This window comes from Mustela erminea, chromosome 4 (assembly GCF_009829155.1).
Source record: "Mustela erminea isolate mMusErm1 chromosome 4, mMusErm1.Pri, whole genome shotgun sequence".
NCBI lineage: Eukaryota > Metazoa > Chordata > Mammalia > Carnivora > Mustelidae > Mustela > Mustela erminea.
Genome location: NC_045617.1, coordinates 46,355,491 through 46,371,647, shown reverse-complemented (window position 1 = coordinate 46,371,647; position 16,157 = coordinate 46,355,491). Strand labels below are relative to the sequence as shown.

The 16,157-nt window shown below is 37.6% G+C and overlaps 1 protein-coding gene across 10 annotated transcripts in view; it reads left to right on the top strand.

Annotated features, from left to right (window-relative positions):
* DOP1A (DOP1 leucine zipper like protein A) overlaps window positions 1-16,157 on the top strand; it is a 102,661-nt gene that overhangs the window by 84,563 nt on the left and 1,941 nt on the right. For 5 of the 10 annotated variants that reach the window (XM_032339165.1, XM_032339166.1, XM_032339161.1 and 2 more), the window contains 14 exons: window positions 58-113; window positions 1,254-1,358; window positions 4,134-4,200; window positions 4,370-4,514; window positions 4,688-4,767; window positions 5,663-5,772; window positions 6,046-6,195; window positions 6,333-6,394; window positions 8,190-8,342; window positions 9,468-9,604; window positions 10,428-10,483; window positions 11,558-11,722; window positions 14,624-14,753; window positions 15,619-15,678. In XM_032339165.1, the coding sequence (XP_032195056.1) occupies window positions 58-113; window positions 1,254-1,358; window positions 4,134-4,200; window positions 4,370-4,514; window positions 4,688-4,767; window positions 5,663-5,772; window positions 6,046-6,195; window positions 6,333-6,394; window positions 8,190-8,342; window positions 9,468-9,604; window positions 10,428-10,483; window positions 11,558-11,722; window positions 14,624-14,753; window positions 15,619-15,678 (1,476 nt within the window). Of the gene's footprint in view, window positions 1-57; window positions 114-1,253; window positions 1,359-4,133; window positions 4,201-4,369; window positions 4,515-4,687; window positions 4,768-5,662; window positions 5,773-6,045; window positions 6,196-6,332; window positions 6,395-8,189; window positions 8,343-9,467; window positions 9,605-10,427; window positions 10,484-11,557; window positions 11,723-14,623; window positions 14,754-15,618; window positions 15,679-16,157 lie in introns of those variants that run through there. The other 5 variants (XM_032339168.1, XM_032339167.1, XM_032339169.1 and 2 more) reach the window with 4 other exon arrangements.

The following is a 16,157-nucleotide window of genomic DNA, read 5'->3' as shown; positions in this document are numbered from 1 at the left end:
AAAGCAAAGGCAGCGTTTTTCTTCAGTGTAAAATTGATTTCTTTTGTTTGTTTATAGAAACATCTTTCTTTGGAAGTCTGCATGCTTCAGTTTTTCTATGCTTATATTCAAAGGTAAGATAACTGATATAGATCTCTCCTTACTACATTAGTCATGTGTAAAAGGGAATAGAGGAAAAAGCATCTGAATCCTTTCAAGAAGTTGCTAATTTTTCCTTTTAAAACTAGAAGAACAAATGCTAGAAACATTGTCTGTGGATGTATTTATATTGTCAATGGGTATGTTAATGAACCAGCCACGCAGATCCTGCAAACCTAAAGACCTAAGTGTATTGGAGATTAAGTGGCTACTGAAACAATGAATTGTAAGAAAATCATTTAAATATAAATGAAATGCTGAATCCAGCTCTAGAACACATGCCTGTTGCCACCAAATCCGGTATTATTTTCATATAGGTGAACATGTGGTAATCTAATCTGATTTTTTTTTAATGTTAGAAATGATGATGAAACAGCCACTTATTCTGGTATTCCAGTTTTGTGTTTAGCTGACCCCTCAGTTGTGATCAATTTCTTACTGAAGACTGGAATCCTAATCCTCCTTTATAGGGCAGTTGCATTTTAATCACCAAATGAGGCATCAATTTGTGATCTTTAACCTTTATAAAGTTAGGTTAGGTAGCATATTTATACTGATTTTATACTGATTTGGGGATTTAGAGCATTAGGAGTAGGACTACTTAATGACTGAACTTAGATACATAGGGGTGTTAGGGTGAAGGCCAGATTGAAACAGATCATTTTAATTTCTCTAGATGTGAGAGCAGTGTTCAGGACAGATTGATAACTCTCCCTTTGATGAGTTAAAGACTCATAGGTGAAGGAAATAGAGTTAATACTAGTAGAATAGGACTGAGAACAAGTGACTATGGTATCCATAATTAAATTGAGACTTACTGCAATTGTATTTTACCTCTTAAAGTCCATGTGAATTAAAACTGGGATTTCTCTAGCAAAATTTCTATACTAATAAGTCACATTGGATATTCTAAATACATTGGGTTTCTTTTTGTATAATATTAATAGAAAACATAGAGCTTTTAGGAGTTTTGTTCTATCGTTGTCTATACAAATTTAGGGAATGTTTCAGAGAAACTAGTAGAAATATGTGTTAAAGGCTGTGGGAAAAGATAAAGAAAATTTAAATTTTACTGTGCCTCTGTCTATATAAACACAACTACATTTATCTTGCAGAATTCCAGTGCCCAATTTAGTGGATAGCTGGGCATCACTGTTGATACTTCTGAAAGACTCTATACAACTGAGTCTTCCAGCCCCAGGACAGTTTCTTATACTTGGGTAAGCAATTTCACTTAAAAGTACTATTTTGAGGAAAAGAATAATGTTTACTCTGCTAATCACTGAATAATAGATTATTTGTTTATTGTTATTAATTAGTATTGTTATTAATAAATCAACATATTATCTTGTGTTATTTTGGATGACCACATGATCTCTCTGTCTTCTCATGGAATTCTCAAGGTATAGAACTAGATGTATGGTATGAGGCCTGAAAAAAAAAGGGGTGGAGGGATGTAGGGAGGAAATAATGTGTTTATACAAAATGTAAATGTACTAAATGTAAATTGTACTAACATACAATTGTCATAGTGAGTAGGATGGCTGATTGGGAACTTCATAGAGGAGAGTCATTTGAGTTCAGGGCCCTGAACATAAACAGGCTTTACCCCAGACCACCCAATTAGAATCTGCTTTCTAGAAGATCCCCAAGTGATTTGAGTGAAAACACACTAAAGATTGAAAAGGACTGCTTAAGATATAATGGCAGATGGAAAGAAACTAGAGTAAAATTTCCGCCACCTTTTTACATTACCTCAGACAGTCCAGTGAGGTCTTTAATTGCCAGTGACAGTCAACCTGTTCTCATGTTGAATGGATATAAATTCAACCAAATCCAAAGAACTTTGACCTTTTGGTTGATTTCTGTAGTTCTGATGGGGATTTTATATGTGTAGATACGTGATCCTCTATACCCAAACTTAGATTTAACCTTTAATATTTTCCTTATGGGAGCTAGCAGTTCTGGTTTGGCAACCAATTTTGAAGTGGAGAAGGAATGTGAAGATTCTTCCGTGAGATGGCCTCAGGTTTTCTGGTAACTGTAGTCTTGCACCAGGAAGCAGAGAGGACGTAGAAGAATCGTAGTAAGAGCTTAGTGAGAGCAGGTCAGGCTCAGGAGGCTGACTAACACTGAGGTCCCAGCCCAGCCAAAGTGAGCCAGAGACCCTGCCCAAGAATTCAGGGATCGTGATGCTTCTTCCCAGCCCCTCACACTATCTGTTTTGAAAATTATCTAAATCAAAGAGCTGAAGGAGTTTTAGACGTCGAAGATGTAATGAAAAGAGCAGCAGACTCAATGTCTGCAATTCCTGGATCAAAAGTTAAGATAACAGGTGTGTATGAGTTTTAATGATTGAGAAGACCAGTGTAAATCCCAGAAATCACACAACGTACTCATGAAGGTTTCTAATTCTTTTCTAATCTCTAGTTCCAGCCCTCATCCCTGTGAACTTGGGTACCTCAGTAAATCTCTCTAAGGCTATTTTCCCGTCTGTCAAGCAAAAATAATGGTACCTGCCCTACCTACCTAAGTTCCCTACCTATCTAAGATGTTTTAAGGCTCAAAGAGGGAATATATGTACAGTTCTTTGAGTTATCAGCAAATAACTCTGCTGCCTAATTTCATTAGAAATTAAAGCTATTTATTGTGACCTGTAGCTTCCACATAGGAGACTGTCTCCTCATCTGCTTTTTCATCCTTTCTCATTTCTCAAAAAATAAAGGATCCTACCTCCTTCTCAAGTGTGTATACTCAGATTGTTTAGGTAAAAAGTTTAAAAGTTTAAAAAAACTTAGGACATCTCAGTCTAGAAACTTAATTCCCTTTTTAAAATTCTCGTGTGTTTCTTTATTACCTGCCATTCCACTGATACTCTAAAAATTCTTAATTACAGAATAGAAATTTATGTGAAGGTTGCTTTTCAATATAGCCTCACATGTTAGTTTGGAAATAATTATGCATATAATTAATCTTAATAAAACATAACTGTCAGAGTAAATATTGAGTGGAATTTTAGCAATCAATAGAAGTAGAAATTTTTTTTTCACTCATGAAGTATTTTTTTTTTAAAAGATTTTATTTATTTATTTGACAGACAGAGATCACAAGTAGGCAGAGAGGCAGGCAGAGAGAGAGAGAGAGGAGGAAGCAGGCTCCCTGCCGAGCAGAGGGCCTGACGCGGGGCTCGATCCCAGGGCCCTGGGATCATGACCTGAGCCAAAGGCAGAGGCTTTAACCCACTGAGCCACCCAGGCGCCCCTCATGAAGTATTTTTAATCTATCATACACATAAAGGGTACGAAGCCATTTCTGTTACAGTTTAAAATTGCTGGTTTTTATAGGGTTTTTTGTTTGTTTGTTTTACTTTTTTGTTGATATATAAAACAAACAGAAAAATATACAAATAATTATACACTACCCCTCAAGTTAGAGTGAACACATCAATTATATATTCAAGTCTAAATTCAGAAATAAAACACCATATGTCTCCTCAGGTCCCCCCCAATTACTGTCCTTTCCCTTCTCCCAAAAGATAACCATTATCTAACACCGCAGATAAATTTTGCCCTTTTTTTAAACTAAAAGTATATAAAAATGTTTTATTTTGTGTTTGCTTCTTTCATACAACATATGTTTTTAAGAGTCATCCATGTAATTTCACAGAGTTGTAATTTATTAAGCTTCATTTATTCTCATTACTTTCAGTATTTCACTATACGAATATGCTACAAATTCTCTGTTGTTGCTGTACTTTGGGGTTCTTTCCAATTTGGTGCTTTTACAAGAAATGCAGTCATAAACCTCCTTGTATATGTGTTTTTGTGCATATGTTTATTCCTTTCAACAGAGTCCTAGGATACTCATACTTTATTAAACACATAGATAGAATTTAAAGCCACAAAGCCTCTTGGTCACTGGGAGAAATCAGATTGTATCATTTCCTTTATCCTGATATTTCCTGTTTTGTTTTTTTTTCTTTTTGGCCCTTTTAGGGTTCTGAATGAGTTTATTATGAAAAACCCTAGTCTGGAAAATAAAAAAGACCAAAGAGACCTTCAGGTAAGGCATTCTGAATTGAGGACTGTTGCCAAAACTCTGTGTCAGTGCCCTCAACTCCAGAAAGATAAGGTCAGATAAGATCATCTTTGAAGTTTCGCACACGTGTGTGCGTGCACCCATGCACATGCACACATAGACATGGACTGATTTGTTTACCTTGTTTCTTTAGGATGTGACTCATAAAATAGTGGATGCAATCGGTGCCATTGCTGGTTCTTCTTTGGAACAGACAACATGGCTGCGACGAAATCTTGAAGTTAAGCCTTCTCCCAAAATAATGGTGGATGGAACCAATTTGGAATCTGATGTTGAAGGTATTGATGTCAAACATTGAGGTTTCTATTTGTAGGCTCCTGTTTGCTATGAAATCATTGCAACTAGCACTGTAAGCACCGTAAAAATCATCCCTTTTCTCATGTTAGCAGGTAGCTATTTTCCACTGGGAAAAGGCCTAACTGTATCTTTACATGTCTTTTCTCTTATTTAGATATGTTATCACCTGCAATGGAAACCTCGAACATAACTCCTTCTGTATATAGTGTCCATGCATTGACCTTACTTTCTGAGGTAAATACCAAGTTTTTCCACATGAACTTCCAAGTAAACAATGTCACAATTCGGTATGAGCAGTAATTCTTACGGAGGAGTTTTTAATTTGAAAAACCATTTTGTACTTCTAGAGATCACTATATAGATCACTATATAGAATAAATAAAGCTTTGACTTTGTATTAAGGCTATTTATTTTGTTAAGTATTAGTGATAGCTTTAGATACTACTTCTTTTCCCATGCACTATTTCTTAAACATGATTTTTTAAGTATGATTTTTAAAAATAAAAGTGGTTTTGTATCACAGTATAATCAGAAAGGTTCGAGGTATTATAATGATGCTTGCCAGTGAAATACTTTATAGTTTAGCAAACATTTTTAGATCTATCTATCCTCTAACATGCTCTTTTTTTTATTTCCTGTTATATAGCCTTGTAGGTCACTTTTGTTTCCCCTTTCAGATGTGGGTACCAAGCCTCACAAAGATTAGAACAATATGACTAAGGCCAAAGAATTATTAATTGATAGAGTTGGGACTTAAACAGCTTAGTTCATTCGGTTAGTTTATTTCAAGCCATTTTTAAACTGAGTCAGAGAAAGAGAATACTGCGTGTCTAGTCTTTAATTCACTGTTTACTCACTGTCACATTAGAAGGTTCTTGATCTCTCTTTTTCTATAATTCCCTGTCTCAGTTGGAAGTAGTAAAAATTTGCTCATATTCCTATCATGTATTTATAGTGGGGGAAAAAAAAAAGAGTGGTAGAAGTCATTCATATAAAAATGGCCTACTGAGATCTGATTTTAGATTTTTCTAATTTTAAGGTATTCTAGGTATTCTTACAAACTGAACCCCACCTCCAAATGCTGTCAGTTTTATCTGCTAGATTATACTTCATTTCTTATGTTTTTTAGGTTTTGGCTCATCTTTTGGATATGGTTTTCTATAGTGATGAAAAGGAACGGGTTATTCCTTTACTTGTAAATATTATGCATTATGTTGTGCCCTACCTCCGAAATCACAGGTACTATTTTAAAGTAGATTTCTTCATTCAAAGCCTATTAGAAACAAATTGTGTTCCTTTGTTGCCGTTTTGGAATTACCACAAAATAACATTATTTTTGCTTTGAATTGTAATGATTTTTAAAAAATTATTTCTTTTATGGTTTTCTATCATTCATATCATATATCAGCTTTGTTTCATATCATCATTTTAGGTGAATGTGAACATTTATGAATCATATGATTCAAGTTAGACCGTATAGGTTAAAGTGGTTCTGGTTCTCCTTCCTCCTAGTGCACATAATGCCCCTAGTTACCGAGCCTGTGTCCAGCTGCTTAGCAGTCTTAGCGGGTATCAGTACACACGGAGAGCTTGGAAAAAAGAAGCCTTTGACCTCTTTATGGATCCCAGTTTCTTTCAGATGGATGCCTCTTGTGTTAATCAGTAAGTCGTTGTCTTGCTTTTATTCAGTGTGATAATGCATCTCACTGAAATCAACGACTATCCTGCCAAGCAGAACACTATTTTTAATAGTAACAACAGAAATCTTAATTACATATCATAATCTTTGTTTCTTTCAGCTGGAGAGCAATTATGGACAATCTGATGACACATGATAAAACAACATTTAGAGATTTGATGAGTGAGTATTATATGGGATGACCACCTAAGCATTGTATTTCCTGATCATGACCCATGCTTAATGTTTACCTTGTTCTTCTCTAGCAATTACTGAATTAGCTCTTTGTCAAGTTATACTTAGTATCCTGTAGGGATGGAATGTTGAAATTTAAAGAGGACAGGATGCCTTGGTGGCTCAGTCAGTTAAGTGTCTGACTTCAGCTCAGGTCATGATCACAGGGTCCCGAGATTGATCCCAGAGTCCAGAGTCCTGCTTCCTGCTCAGTCGCTTCTCCCTCTCCCTCTGCCCCTCCCCCCACTCCTGCGCACGCTCTCTCTCACTCACTCTCTCAAATAAATAAAATATTTTAGGGGTGCTTGGGTGGCTCAGTCGTTAAGCATCTTCAGCTCAGGTCATGATCCCAGAATCCTGGGATTGAGCCCCACATCCGGCTCCCTGCTCAGTGGGAAGCCTGCTTCTCCCTCTCCCACTCCCCCTGCTTGTGTTCCCTCTCCCGCTGTGTCTCTCTCTGTCAAATAAATAAAATCTTAAAAAAAAAAAATCACTAAAAAAATGTAAAGAGGACAACAAGGTGATAAGTAGTAAGTAGAGCTTTTTTGTCTTATTTGTGTCTAAATTGTTTCCCTAGCACACGGCACAGCACTTGGCACATTGTAAACCCTCAATTAGAAATTAAATGAACGGAAGACTGATAGGTGGGGAGGCAGGGAAAGGTTGGCAGTTGGATTGAGCCTGTCAGACAAGTCACTCCAAATCCTGGAGCTCTCTTTATCTCTGAAGGAAGAAAGAGAAGGGCCAAGAATACCAGAATTACTCTCTACCTCACTTCTACTCTGTCTTGATTGCTTTTATATAGTACGATTCCTGTAGTATTTCATCTGAAAGAAGAGTTTTCTTGTTTAGTTTTGTTTTAATTTTATTTATTTATCTAAAGTAATCTCCACATCCAGCATGGGGCTTGAACTCACCATCCTGAGATCAGGAGTTGCATGCTCCTCAACTGAGCCAGCCAGGTCCCCTGGGTTTGTTTTTTTGTTTGTTTGGTGTTTTTTTTTTTGTCTTTTTTTTGGTTTTTTAAGTTTAAAGTTACTAAACTGATGCCCTTAAATAGCAGTAAAGCTGAATGAGTCTGATGATTCGTGTAAATTCTGGAACACAAGCTGTAGTTTCCCTTCTGGAAAAGGGGCAGCATATTTTCTCCCCTCTGAGCATCACAGGTTGTTTTAAGGTTCAAATTCATCTGTTCAGCAGACAAAAATAGGCAAGGCCATTATGCTAACCTTAATCAAATAAATAAGATGATTTCAGGGAGTCAGTAGTTGCGAAGGAAGTAGGGTGAGAGAACAGATTTTAAGTCATACCTAAAGAGCTCACGTGTGAGGTGAAACTGAAGACTCCAACCCTGGGAAGGCCTAGGGACAAAGTATTCCACGCACAGGGAACAAAAGTTACAAAGGCCAGGCCAGATACTATTTTTAAAGCAATGAGGTGTTAGGCAGATGGCATGAAATGTGAAAGGGTTTTATAAATGGTGTTTGTTGTTGGTGTTCCGAATTTTCTAAATCGTCTTCTCTCCACGTTCACAATGGCTCCCCCTTGCTCTCCTGGCTTCTGAGTGCTGGGTCTGTTTGCCAGCCCTTCTGCCCCAGAGAGCCGGGACTCCTCTACCCCAAGCTCCTCCCAACCTTGGAAGTCACAGGGTGTCCACCCATTTTGAAAAAAAAACAGAATAATCTTTTTTTCAGATGACCACACAAGTGTATCAGAACCTCTCTCACTTGCCTTCTTCTTTCAGCTCGGGTAGCTGTGGCTCAGAGCAGTTCCCTTAATCTCTTTGCAAACCGAGATGTGGAGCTAGAGCAGAGAGCCATGCTTCTCAAAAGATTAGCATTTGCTATTTTTAGCAGTGAAATCGACCAGTACCAGAAATATCTTCCAGATATACAAGGTAAATAGTGAAAAGCTATTTTCTCTGTCTTCCAAACTATGTTTTTTTGTTGTTGTTACTTAGGGAATACTTTCCCTAGGGTGTCAGTTGGGGTGAAATATACCAAGTGTAGGTGAATGGAGAATGTTAGAGCAACAGAAATCTGTTCCGTGGAATCAACAAAAATGACCATCACCAGTATATTTAAAAAAAAAAAAAAAAATCAAGCACTGAATTTGGAGGACTTGCCTAAATATGGTCTCTATTTATATTGTTTGATTCAACTTTCCTAAAGAATTCATGTTTAAGGGTGAGATACAAGACTGCGTTGCTGCCGGCAGACATATTAGTGGGATTTTCTTATTGTGGATAAGAGGTGGTATATTTTTAAGGAGAACTAAAATACGGGCAGAGTCAAGACATTTTGGCCAAAAGTAACATTTGGAGAGCTGTCGCTTGGATGGGGGATTGCATAAAGTTTTTGATAAGCTTTACCAAATGGGCTTCGTGGCCCTCTGTGTCCTGAAGGATAGCCATGTGCTCATCATCACTCTGCAGGGATGAACTTGGCCTAGCAGAACTGTTCCATATCCAAATCAGTGTACTTAGGCAGCCACCAGCTTCAGAAGCCACCATTGGGAACTAGGCAGGAAGGGTCATTTGTCATCTCTTTAGTGAGATCATTTCTCTCAGAAGATAAGTGGCTCCTTCTTTCCTAACCTTTTCTACTAGCATCAGGTATACAACACTGCACACTATTTGTCCTGTGACTTTATTTTTAAAGCTGACTAAATTAGTGCTACTCAAAAGTGTGCTGTGTGGACCGGCACCAGGCTGTTATGCCATCCGTGATTAAGTACAGAAATTTAGAGTAAGCATTTTAAACTTACTTACAAAATTTGACAGAATCTGTTGAATCTATTAAGAAAATGGCATTTGCATTTTATATCTTCTTTTGATTTTTTTCCTAGTAATTCATTTTTATAATATTTTATGAAAGTAATCTGCAGCGGTTTGGAAATTTACTTTTTTAAATTGGTCCTTCATCAGATAGTTTGAGAGGTAGTAGGTTAGCTTATATGGAAAAGTTTACATGAAAATGATGTTCATTATTGATGCATTGAAAATATACTGCATTTCTTTCAGAGAGATTGGTTGAGAGTCTCCGTTTGCCCCAGGTGCCAACTCTTCACTCGCAAGTGTTCCTGTTTTTCAGAGTGTTACTTTTAAGAATGTCTCCACAACATCTTACCTCACTCTGGCCTACCATGATTACAGAACTTGTGAGTTCATTTTAATCATCAGGTTATCCACCTAAATTATAAAAGTGTGATTAGCATCCACATGCTTACTGGATAAAAACTAATCTTAGAAAAAAGAACTGAACTCTCATTAAGCTTGTTGAAAATGGTAAAACTAGTCAGATTCCATCTCCACACAGAAATGTCCCATCGTTACTTCCTCTGAGCTGGTTTCGTGTATTCCCTTCCACACCAAATTTCTGACTTGGTCATGGCTGCCAGGCCTGGTCTCAGGCTGTAGCAGTCCATCCGGAGGGCTGAGAGATGGCTTCGCTGAGTTAACAGCTGTGAGGCTCGTGCTCACTCTGGAAGGGCAGCACTTACTGGAGCTAAGCTTCCTTTACAGAGACTTTTACAGATTTTATAATCTCCCAAACAGTCGGCTTCCTAAGTCCCCACTACAGCCATCCCTTCTCCTCCCTGGGTCATAGCATCGTCCTCATCTGAATGATTTGGGGAGCTCCGGAAAAGGACAAGAGGAAAGAAAGGGAAGTGAATCTGTAACTCCGAAAACCCAAGCGTTTATAATCTCCTCATGAAGACATTGGCTTTAATATATTTTTAAAATAACTGTAACTGTGTTGCATCATCACCAAATAAAAGCCTGGCTTCATCCCAGCTTGGTCATTAGGAAGGCCCTGTGCTAACTGTGCAGTTTAACTTTCAGAAACTAAGCATGGTTTAATTTGATTGAATTCTGAAATTTATTTTTGGGTCAATGAAAACATAGCATAAGGAGAACTTGTAAGAAGCATTAAATATCAAGTTTAAATAAAACATATAACATGAATTTCACGGTCTTCAGGTACAGGTATTTTTACTGATGGAGCAGGAACTCACTGCTGATGAAGATATTTCACGGTAAGATGTAATACGTTTCCATATGTTCTTGTCAGTGTTCAGTATCCTAAAGTCATCCAGAATATTACAACTAGAACAGTATAGATAGTGTTTTATATGAATACTTTATATATTCATTAGTTTATGTAATAGTCTGTTATTACTTAAATGACCATATTTGGGTATAATATAGTATCGTTTATTCCTTAACCATTTTAGACTTCATGGCCTTTGTCTTCCAGACAGATTTAGTTTAAAGCAATATTATTTCAGTTACTCCAGCTGTGTTGGTTTTGGTAGGTTACATGTTGTCCCTGAAACATCAGCAAAACCTATCATGGCAGGTAACCTCTAACTAAAGTATCCATATGTCCTGATTTTCAGAATGATCTTGGTGCACTACACTTTTATTCTTTTAGTACAGGCAGTATACTAATATGACTGAATATAAATTTTTATTTATATAGGAATTTTTGTATAAATAAGTTTATAAATTGAAAAGTTCCTTTAACACCATGTGTCTTAAATATATTTTATTCTACAGTGCTAGGTTTATTTAAAAAAAAAGCATTCCCCTCTCCTAATAACTGCTTTTATAGAAAGACCTCCCCCCACAATCTTTGCAGAGAGACATCGAGAAATAGGGAGGTCTCTTGGCTTTACACTTGTATTTTTATATTTCTTGAGTGTAACTTAAGTTACTCTGTACTATTTTTACATTATCAACATAAGTGAACTTTTTAAGGGTGGCTCAGTTAAGCCCCCAATTCTTGATATCAGCTTAGGTCATTGATCTCAAGTCATGAGTTGGTGCCCTGCCGCAGGGTCTGCACTGGGCACAGAGCCTGCTTGAGATACACACATACACACACACACACACACCCTTTCTCTACTCTTTCCCTCTTCCCCACATTTAAAAAAAAAAAAAGGGGCGGGGGAGGACTTTTTATTTGAAAACAGCAAAGCGAACTTAGTCATGACCTTGCTCAGCAGTTACTAGTACACATACTGGAGTAAAAAATATTAGCTGGCACTTTGGGAATTACCTGTTAGGAACTGGGTACAGCTGCTGACAGCACTGTCTCCTGCTTACAGGACTTCAGGCCCCTCTGTGGCTGGTCTGGAGACAACCTACACAGGAGGTAATGGCTTTTCTACTTCATATAACAGCCAGCGGTGGTTAAACCTCTATCTGTCTGCTTGCAAATTTTTGGATTTGGCTCTGGCATTGCCCTCTGAAAATCTTCCTCAGTTTCAGATGTAAGTAAAAAACAAAGATATTAAATGGATATTGTTGAAAATGCATTTGCTTTGGTGACTGACATCTAGGACCAATTTAAAAGTTTTTTGTATAAGTTGAAATATAATTTTTACTAGAATGGGGAGGTGCAGTTACTGGAAGTAAATGGTTCCTGTGGATAAACTAACAGCATTTAGTTGACAAATTGAGTACCCGCCTTATGTGAGGGGATGGCACACGTGACTCAGCAGCTTCCGGTCCAGTGTAGGGGACAGACAGTTGAACACATCCTGGCTGTTCTGATAGCGGATGTGCAGGAGGCTGTTGAGGTCACACAGCTGAGACCCCCTCCTAGCTTGAGGCCCCGAATACAGATTTATACTGAATGTGGTGAAGAGCAAGGGGACACACGTGGAGTCTAGGGGATTGGAATGGACCATGGACCCGGTTTGTGTGACATGCTGAGGGATCAGTGTCATGGGAGCAGAATGTTATAAGAAGAGGCTGGAAAGGGGCTGAATGAGGAAAGGCCTTGGGAGCTGTATCAGAGCATTAGACTTTAAACTAAGCACAGTGGAAACCCACTGAATCATCATAAGGGATGAAGTGATGTTACCAGGCTTGCATTTTAGGAATTTTACTTCGGCTGCGTAATTTGGACACAGGACTGGAGATGGGCAAGCCTGGAATCAAGGCGGCTTTCATTTCAGATGATAGTTAACTGAACTGGAGAGATGATGGCAGAGGGGACTGGGGAGAAACTTAATACAAGTAAATTCCCATAAGTGTTCAAAAATATTTCCTTATGGCTTTTCGTATTTAAATTTTTAAATAGGCAAGGTAAGTAATATTGTTTTATCAAATGTAGCTAACTTGAGAATTTATCCATATGATCAAATATGTTTTTATATATAATGTGTTTTATTGTTCTTCTGGAATGGAGTAGCAGTAGTAGGATAAAGAGTAAACTACCAGAATCTGCTTTCTATACTGGACATGCTTAATTCTCTAAAAGTGCTGTTTCATAGGCTTACTTTTTATTAAATTTAATGGTAAGAACTAGAAATTCTTTTTAGATTAATTCTAGTTCCTTTTTTTCTTCCATTTGAAAGCTATCTTTCTTAATAAATTTTAATAAATTTGAGGAGTCACATACCTGTTATACTGATGTTACTCCTGAAGAAATTCAAAAAGAAATCCTAAGCAGAATTGTCAGAAAGTGGTCAGAATTAATTAGGAACCTTATTGTCACAAAAGTAATACCAACCTGGCACCTTGGTGTTTCAGTAGGTTAAGCATCTGCCTTATGCTCGGGTCATGATCTTAGGGTCCTCCCTGCTTGGTGGGGAGTCTGCTTCTCCCTCTCCTCCTCTCTCTCTCAAATAAGTAAAATCATATATGTATATGTATATATATACATATACATATATATGATAGAAACTATAGTCTTTGGTGCTCTAGGAAGAACATTAAGCAGTATGCTCATGGTATTAACTTTTTGGTTTCTGTGATGAGAACCAAAATGAGTTCATCCTACTTGTCAGGACAACTTTACTAGAAAGGGGATGAAATAGGCTGTAATACTAAAAACTACTAATCTTTTTTAAACTACTATTTTTAACAAATCTATAAAGTAGTAGATGACATGGAGAATTTGATCTTGAAAGAGTAACACCTTTCTAAACATGTATTTCAAAAGTTAAAGATACTTGATAACCACAAAAAAATCTTAAAAAGTCTCTGTGTGACCAAAAACTACCATAAAGTGGAAAAGGTATCAATGAGTTGGGGTAACATATTTGTGAACTTCCTTACAATGTAAAAATATCAATGACCCAGTAGGAAATGAGCCATTTACAGTTAATAGTTCACAGAAACGAAATGGCCCATAAGCACTGAAAAAGCCGTATTCATAAGAGACATTCCACTTACAAATAACCATCATAATGGTAAAGATCTAAAAGTATATTTCTTTTTAACCTTAACAGAAGCACTATTCTAGTTGCAAGAATACAGATATTGTCCAGTTTTTCCCCAAGGAAGCTATAGTTACCAGAACTCAAAATACACCTTCTCCTTAAGCCAGGAATTCTATTTCCAAGGACTTCTCCTATCACTATACTGTCAGATGTGTACAAAAATCAGCATTATGTAAGGGTTGCCACTGTGGCATTATTTTTAATAGCAAGAAATGGGGCAATCTAGGAGACTGGTTAATCAGTTCATTCCAACACCAGAGTACTGTGTAGTTGTTAAAGAGAATGGGGTTTTATGGGACATTATCTCTAAGATACCTAATTAAATCAGAACAAGCAGTAGTGAGGCTTTTTTATTAAAAGGAGGAGGTTGGTTGTGTGCAGATGTGCTCTGTCATGCATGAACTCTGGATGGATACACGGGAAACTGGGGGTATTGATGGACCCTGTGGTGGGAGACAGACTACTTTTCTTTAGTGTATCCTTTTATACTGTTTGACTTTCCCCATAATCAGATATTTACTTACTGAAGACAAAAATAAAAACAAAAATACAAGGAAGGTATGAAAGAAATCCTACATAATTTTTGTAGTTCTTTGCCCCTTTGTGTGTGGGGGATCATCTGGCCAAGCACATGGTAGAGATTTTGCCCTTAACAAATGAGGGAATCATTTCAGACTTGCTTTGTGCTCATGAAAAAAAAAAAAAAAAAAATGAACACTTTACTGTCTAGCACCCTATGCAGTAGGTAGCAGTATCTTTATTTAATGGTGAAGGGAAAGGGTCTGGCAAAGAATTCTGTCCTAGCTGACAGGGCTGCAAGCAGCACAGCTGCCACCAGAATCTGTTTAGGTGGTGGGGCCATGACTTTTCCAGTATACTTATGTGGCCTTGTCTTACCTGGCACACCTTGTCTTAGCAGTGTTGATGTTCTTCTGTTCATAGGTACCGATGGGCCTTTATTCCAGAAGCCTCGGATGACTCCGGTTTAGAAGTCAGAAGGCAGGGCATACACCAACGAGAATTTAAACCTTATGTAGTTCGACTAGCAAAACTTCTTCGGAAAAGGGCAAAGGTATTGTATTCTTTTTCAATGTAGTTAGAACTATAAAATGTATTTATATCATGTCTTCTGTACCATGTGTCTTTCAGTATGCATCAGGCTAATTAGAGATCTTTGCCCCCAAAAATGATGAATTTGGCACACTCACCAGTGAGCCTTTGTTCCAAATCTTCTGTCTTTTTCAGACATTAAAAATTTTTCAGGGACACCTGGCTGACTCAGCTGGTCGAGCATCCGACCTTTGATCTTGGAAAGCCCATGTTGGATATAGAGATTACAGAAAACAAAAAAATTTTTTTAATTTATTTTTTTCAAAAAATGTAAAGTTTGGGGATGATGTGGGTTTGCAGTATGTGCTTTGAGTGCTCAGAAATTTCCCAGTCTTCTGGGGGTCCCCTAATCAAGCAGCTACCCCTGAACTAAATCACACTCCACAAACAATGGGATGGAGGAAAGTGACTAAAGAGGAGGTTGTGTTTGAAGGATCTAAGGAACTTGATTTTCAAATCAAGTTGTTTCTTTAGGAACTAAGTGAAAGGGCAGAGATGAAGGTGAAAGTTGGAGCCAGAGTTTAAGGCTAGGACTTGGGTATTTCTCACTTTGTTAAGGTTAAAATCCAAAAGCCAAGTGATGATATGTATGACCCCAGGCACATGCACTTTATCATCCCTGCATCTCATAAGTATTGACCGTATCTGTAAGACCACTCTCTGTATCTAAGGGATAAACAAGACCACCTTTTCCCTAAAACGTGTCTCCCAGAATAAGAAAAGAGTTTTGATTAGAGAGCATTTTCTACACTTTAAACAAGGTCTTCATGGCCAAGCATACTTGTCATTGGAACAAAGGCTCTGAGTTCTCCTCTTTCCTTCCACAGGACAAGGAGGAGGACTTTAAGACAGTGATTTTGGAGGGATTGGAGATGGCCAAGCATCAGGTGAGGGTGGCTTTTTGATGCTTGTGATGTGGCAGCAAAAGTTGCCACATCTGGACCAAATATTGAGACACAAACCCAGGTCTGGATCTCAACAAGTACAAGAGAGGTAAAGAGGAAGGAAGTTTGTCTTCAAGCGTAGACTGGTGAAGTGAAAGGAAAAATCATTTTTATGGAAACATGTCTGACTTTTTAATTTTATTTATTATTGAGGAAGTGTAGTTCTGATGAAGAGAACACCAAAACAAGGGTACTTGTTATGGGTCAAGAGCTTAGGAGTAAAAGTCCCTCTCTTACAGGTACATCTTGGCAGGAATATAAACAAAAGATTACACCTCAGTTACATTTGAAAACTAGTTGTATAGAGGGTTCAAGCATGCCTTTTCCCTCAGGATAAATTCATGTCTATTTACTTTTTAACTACTGTTGGATTGCAGTTTGACTTAGGGGACTGGAAAGGTGGTATGGTCCGCCACCCAATG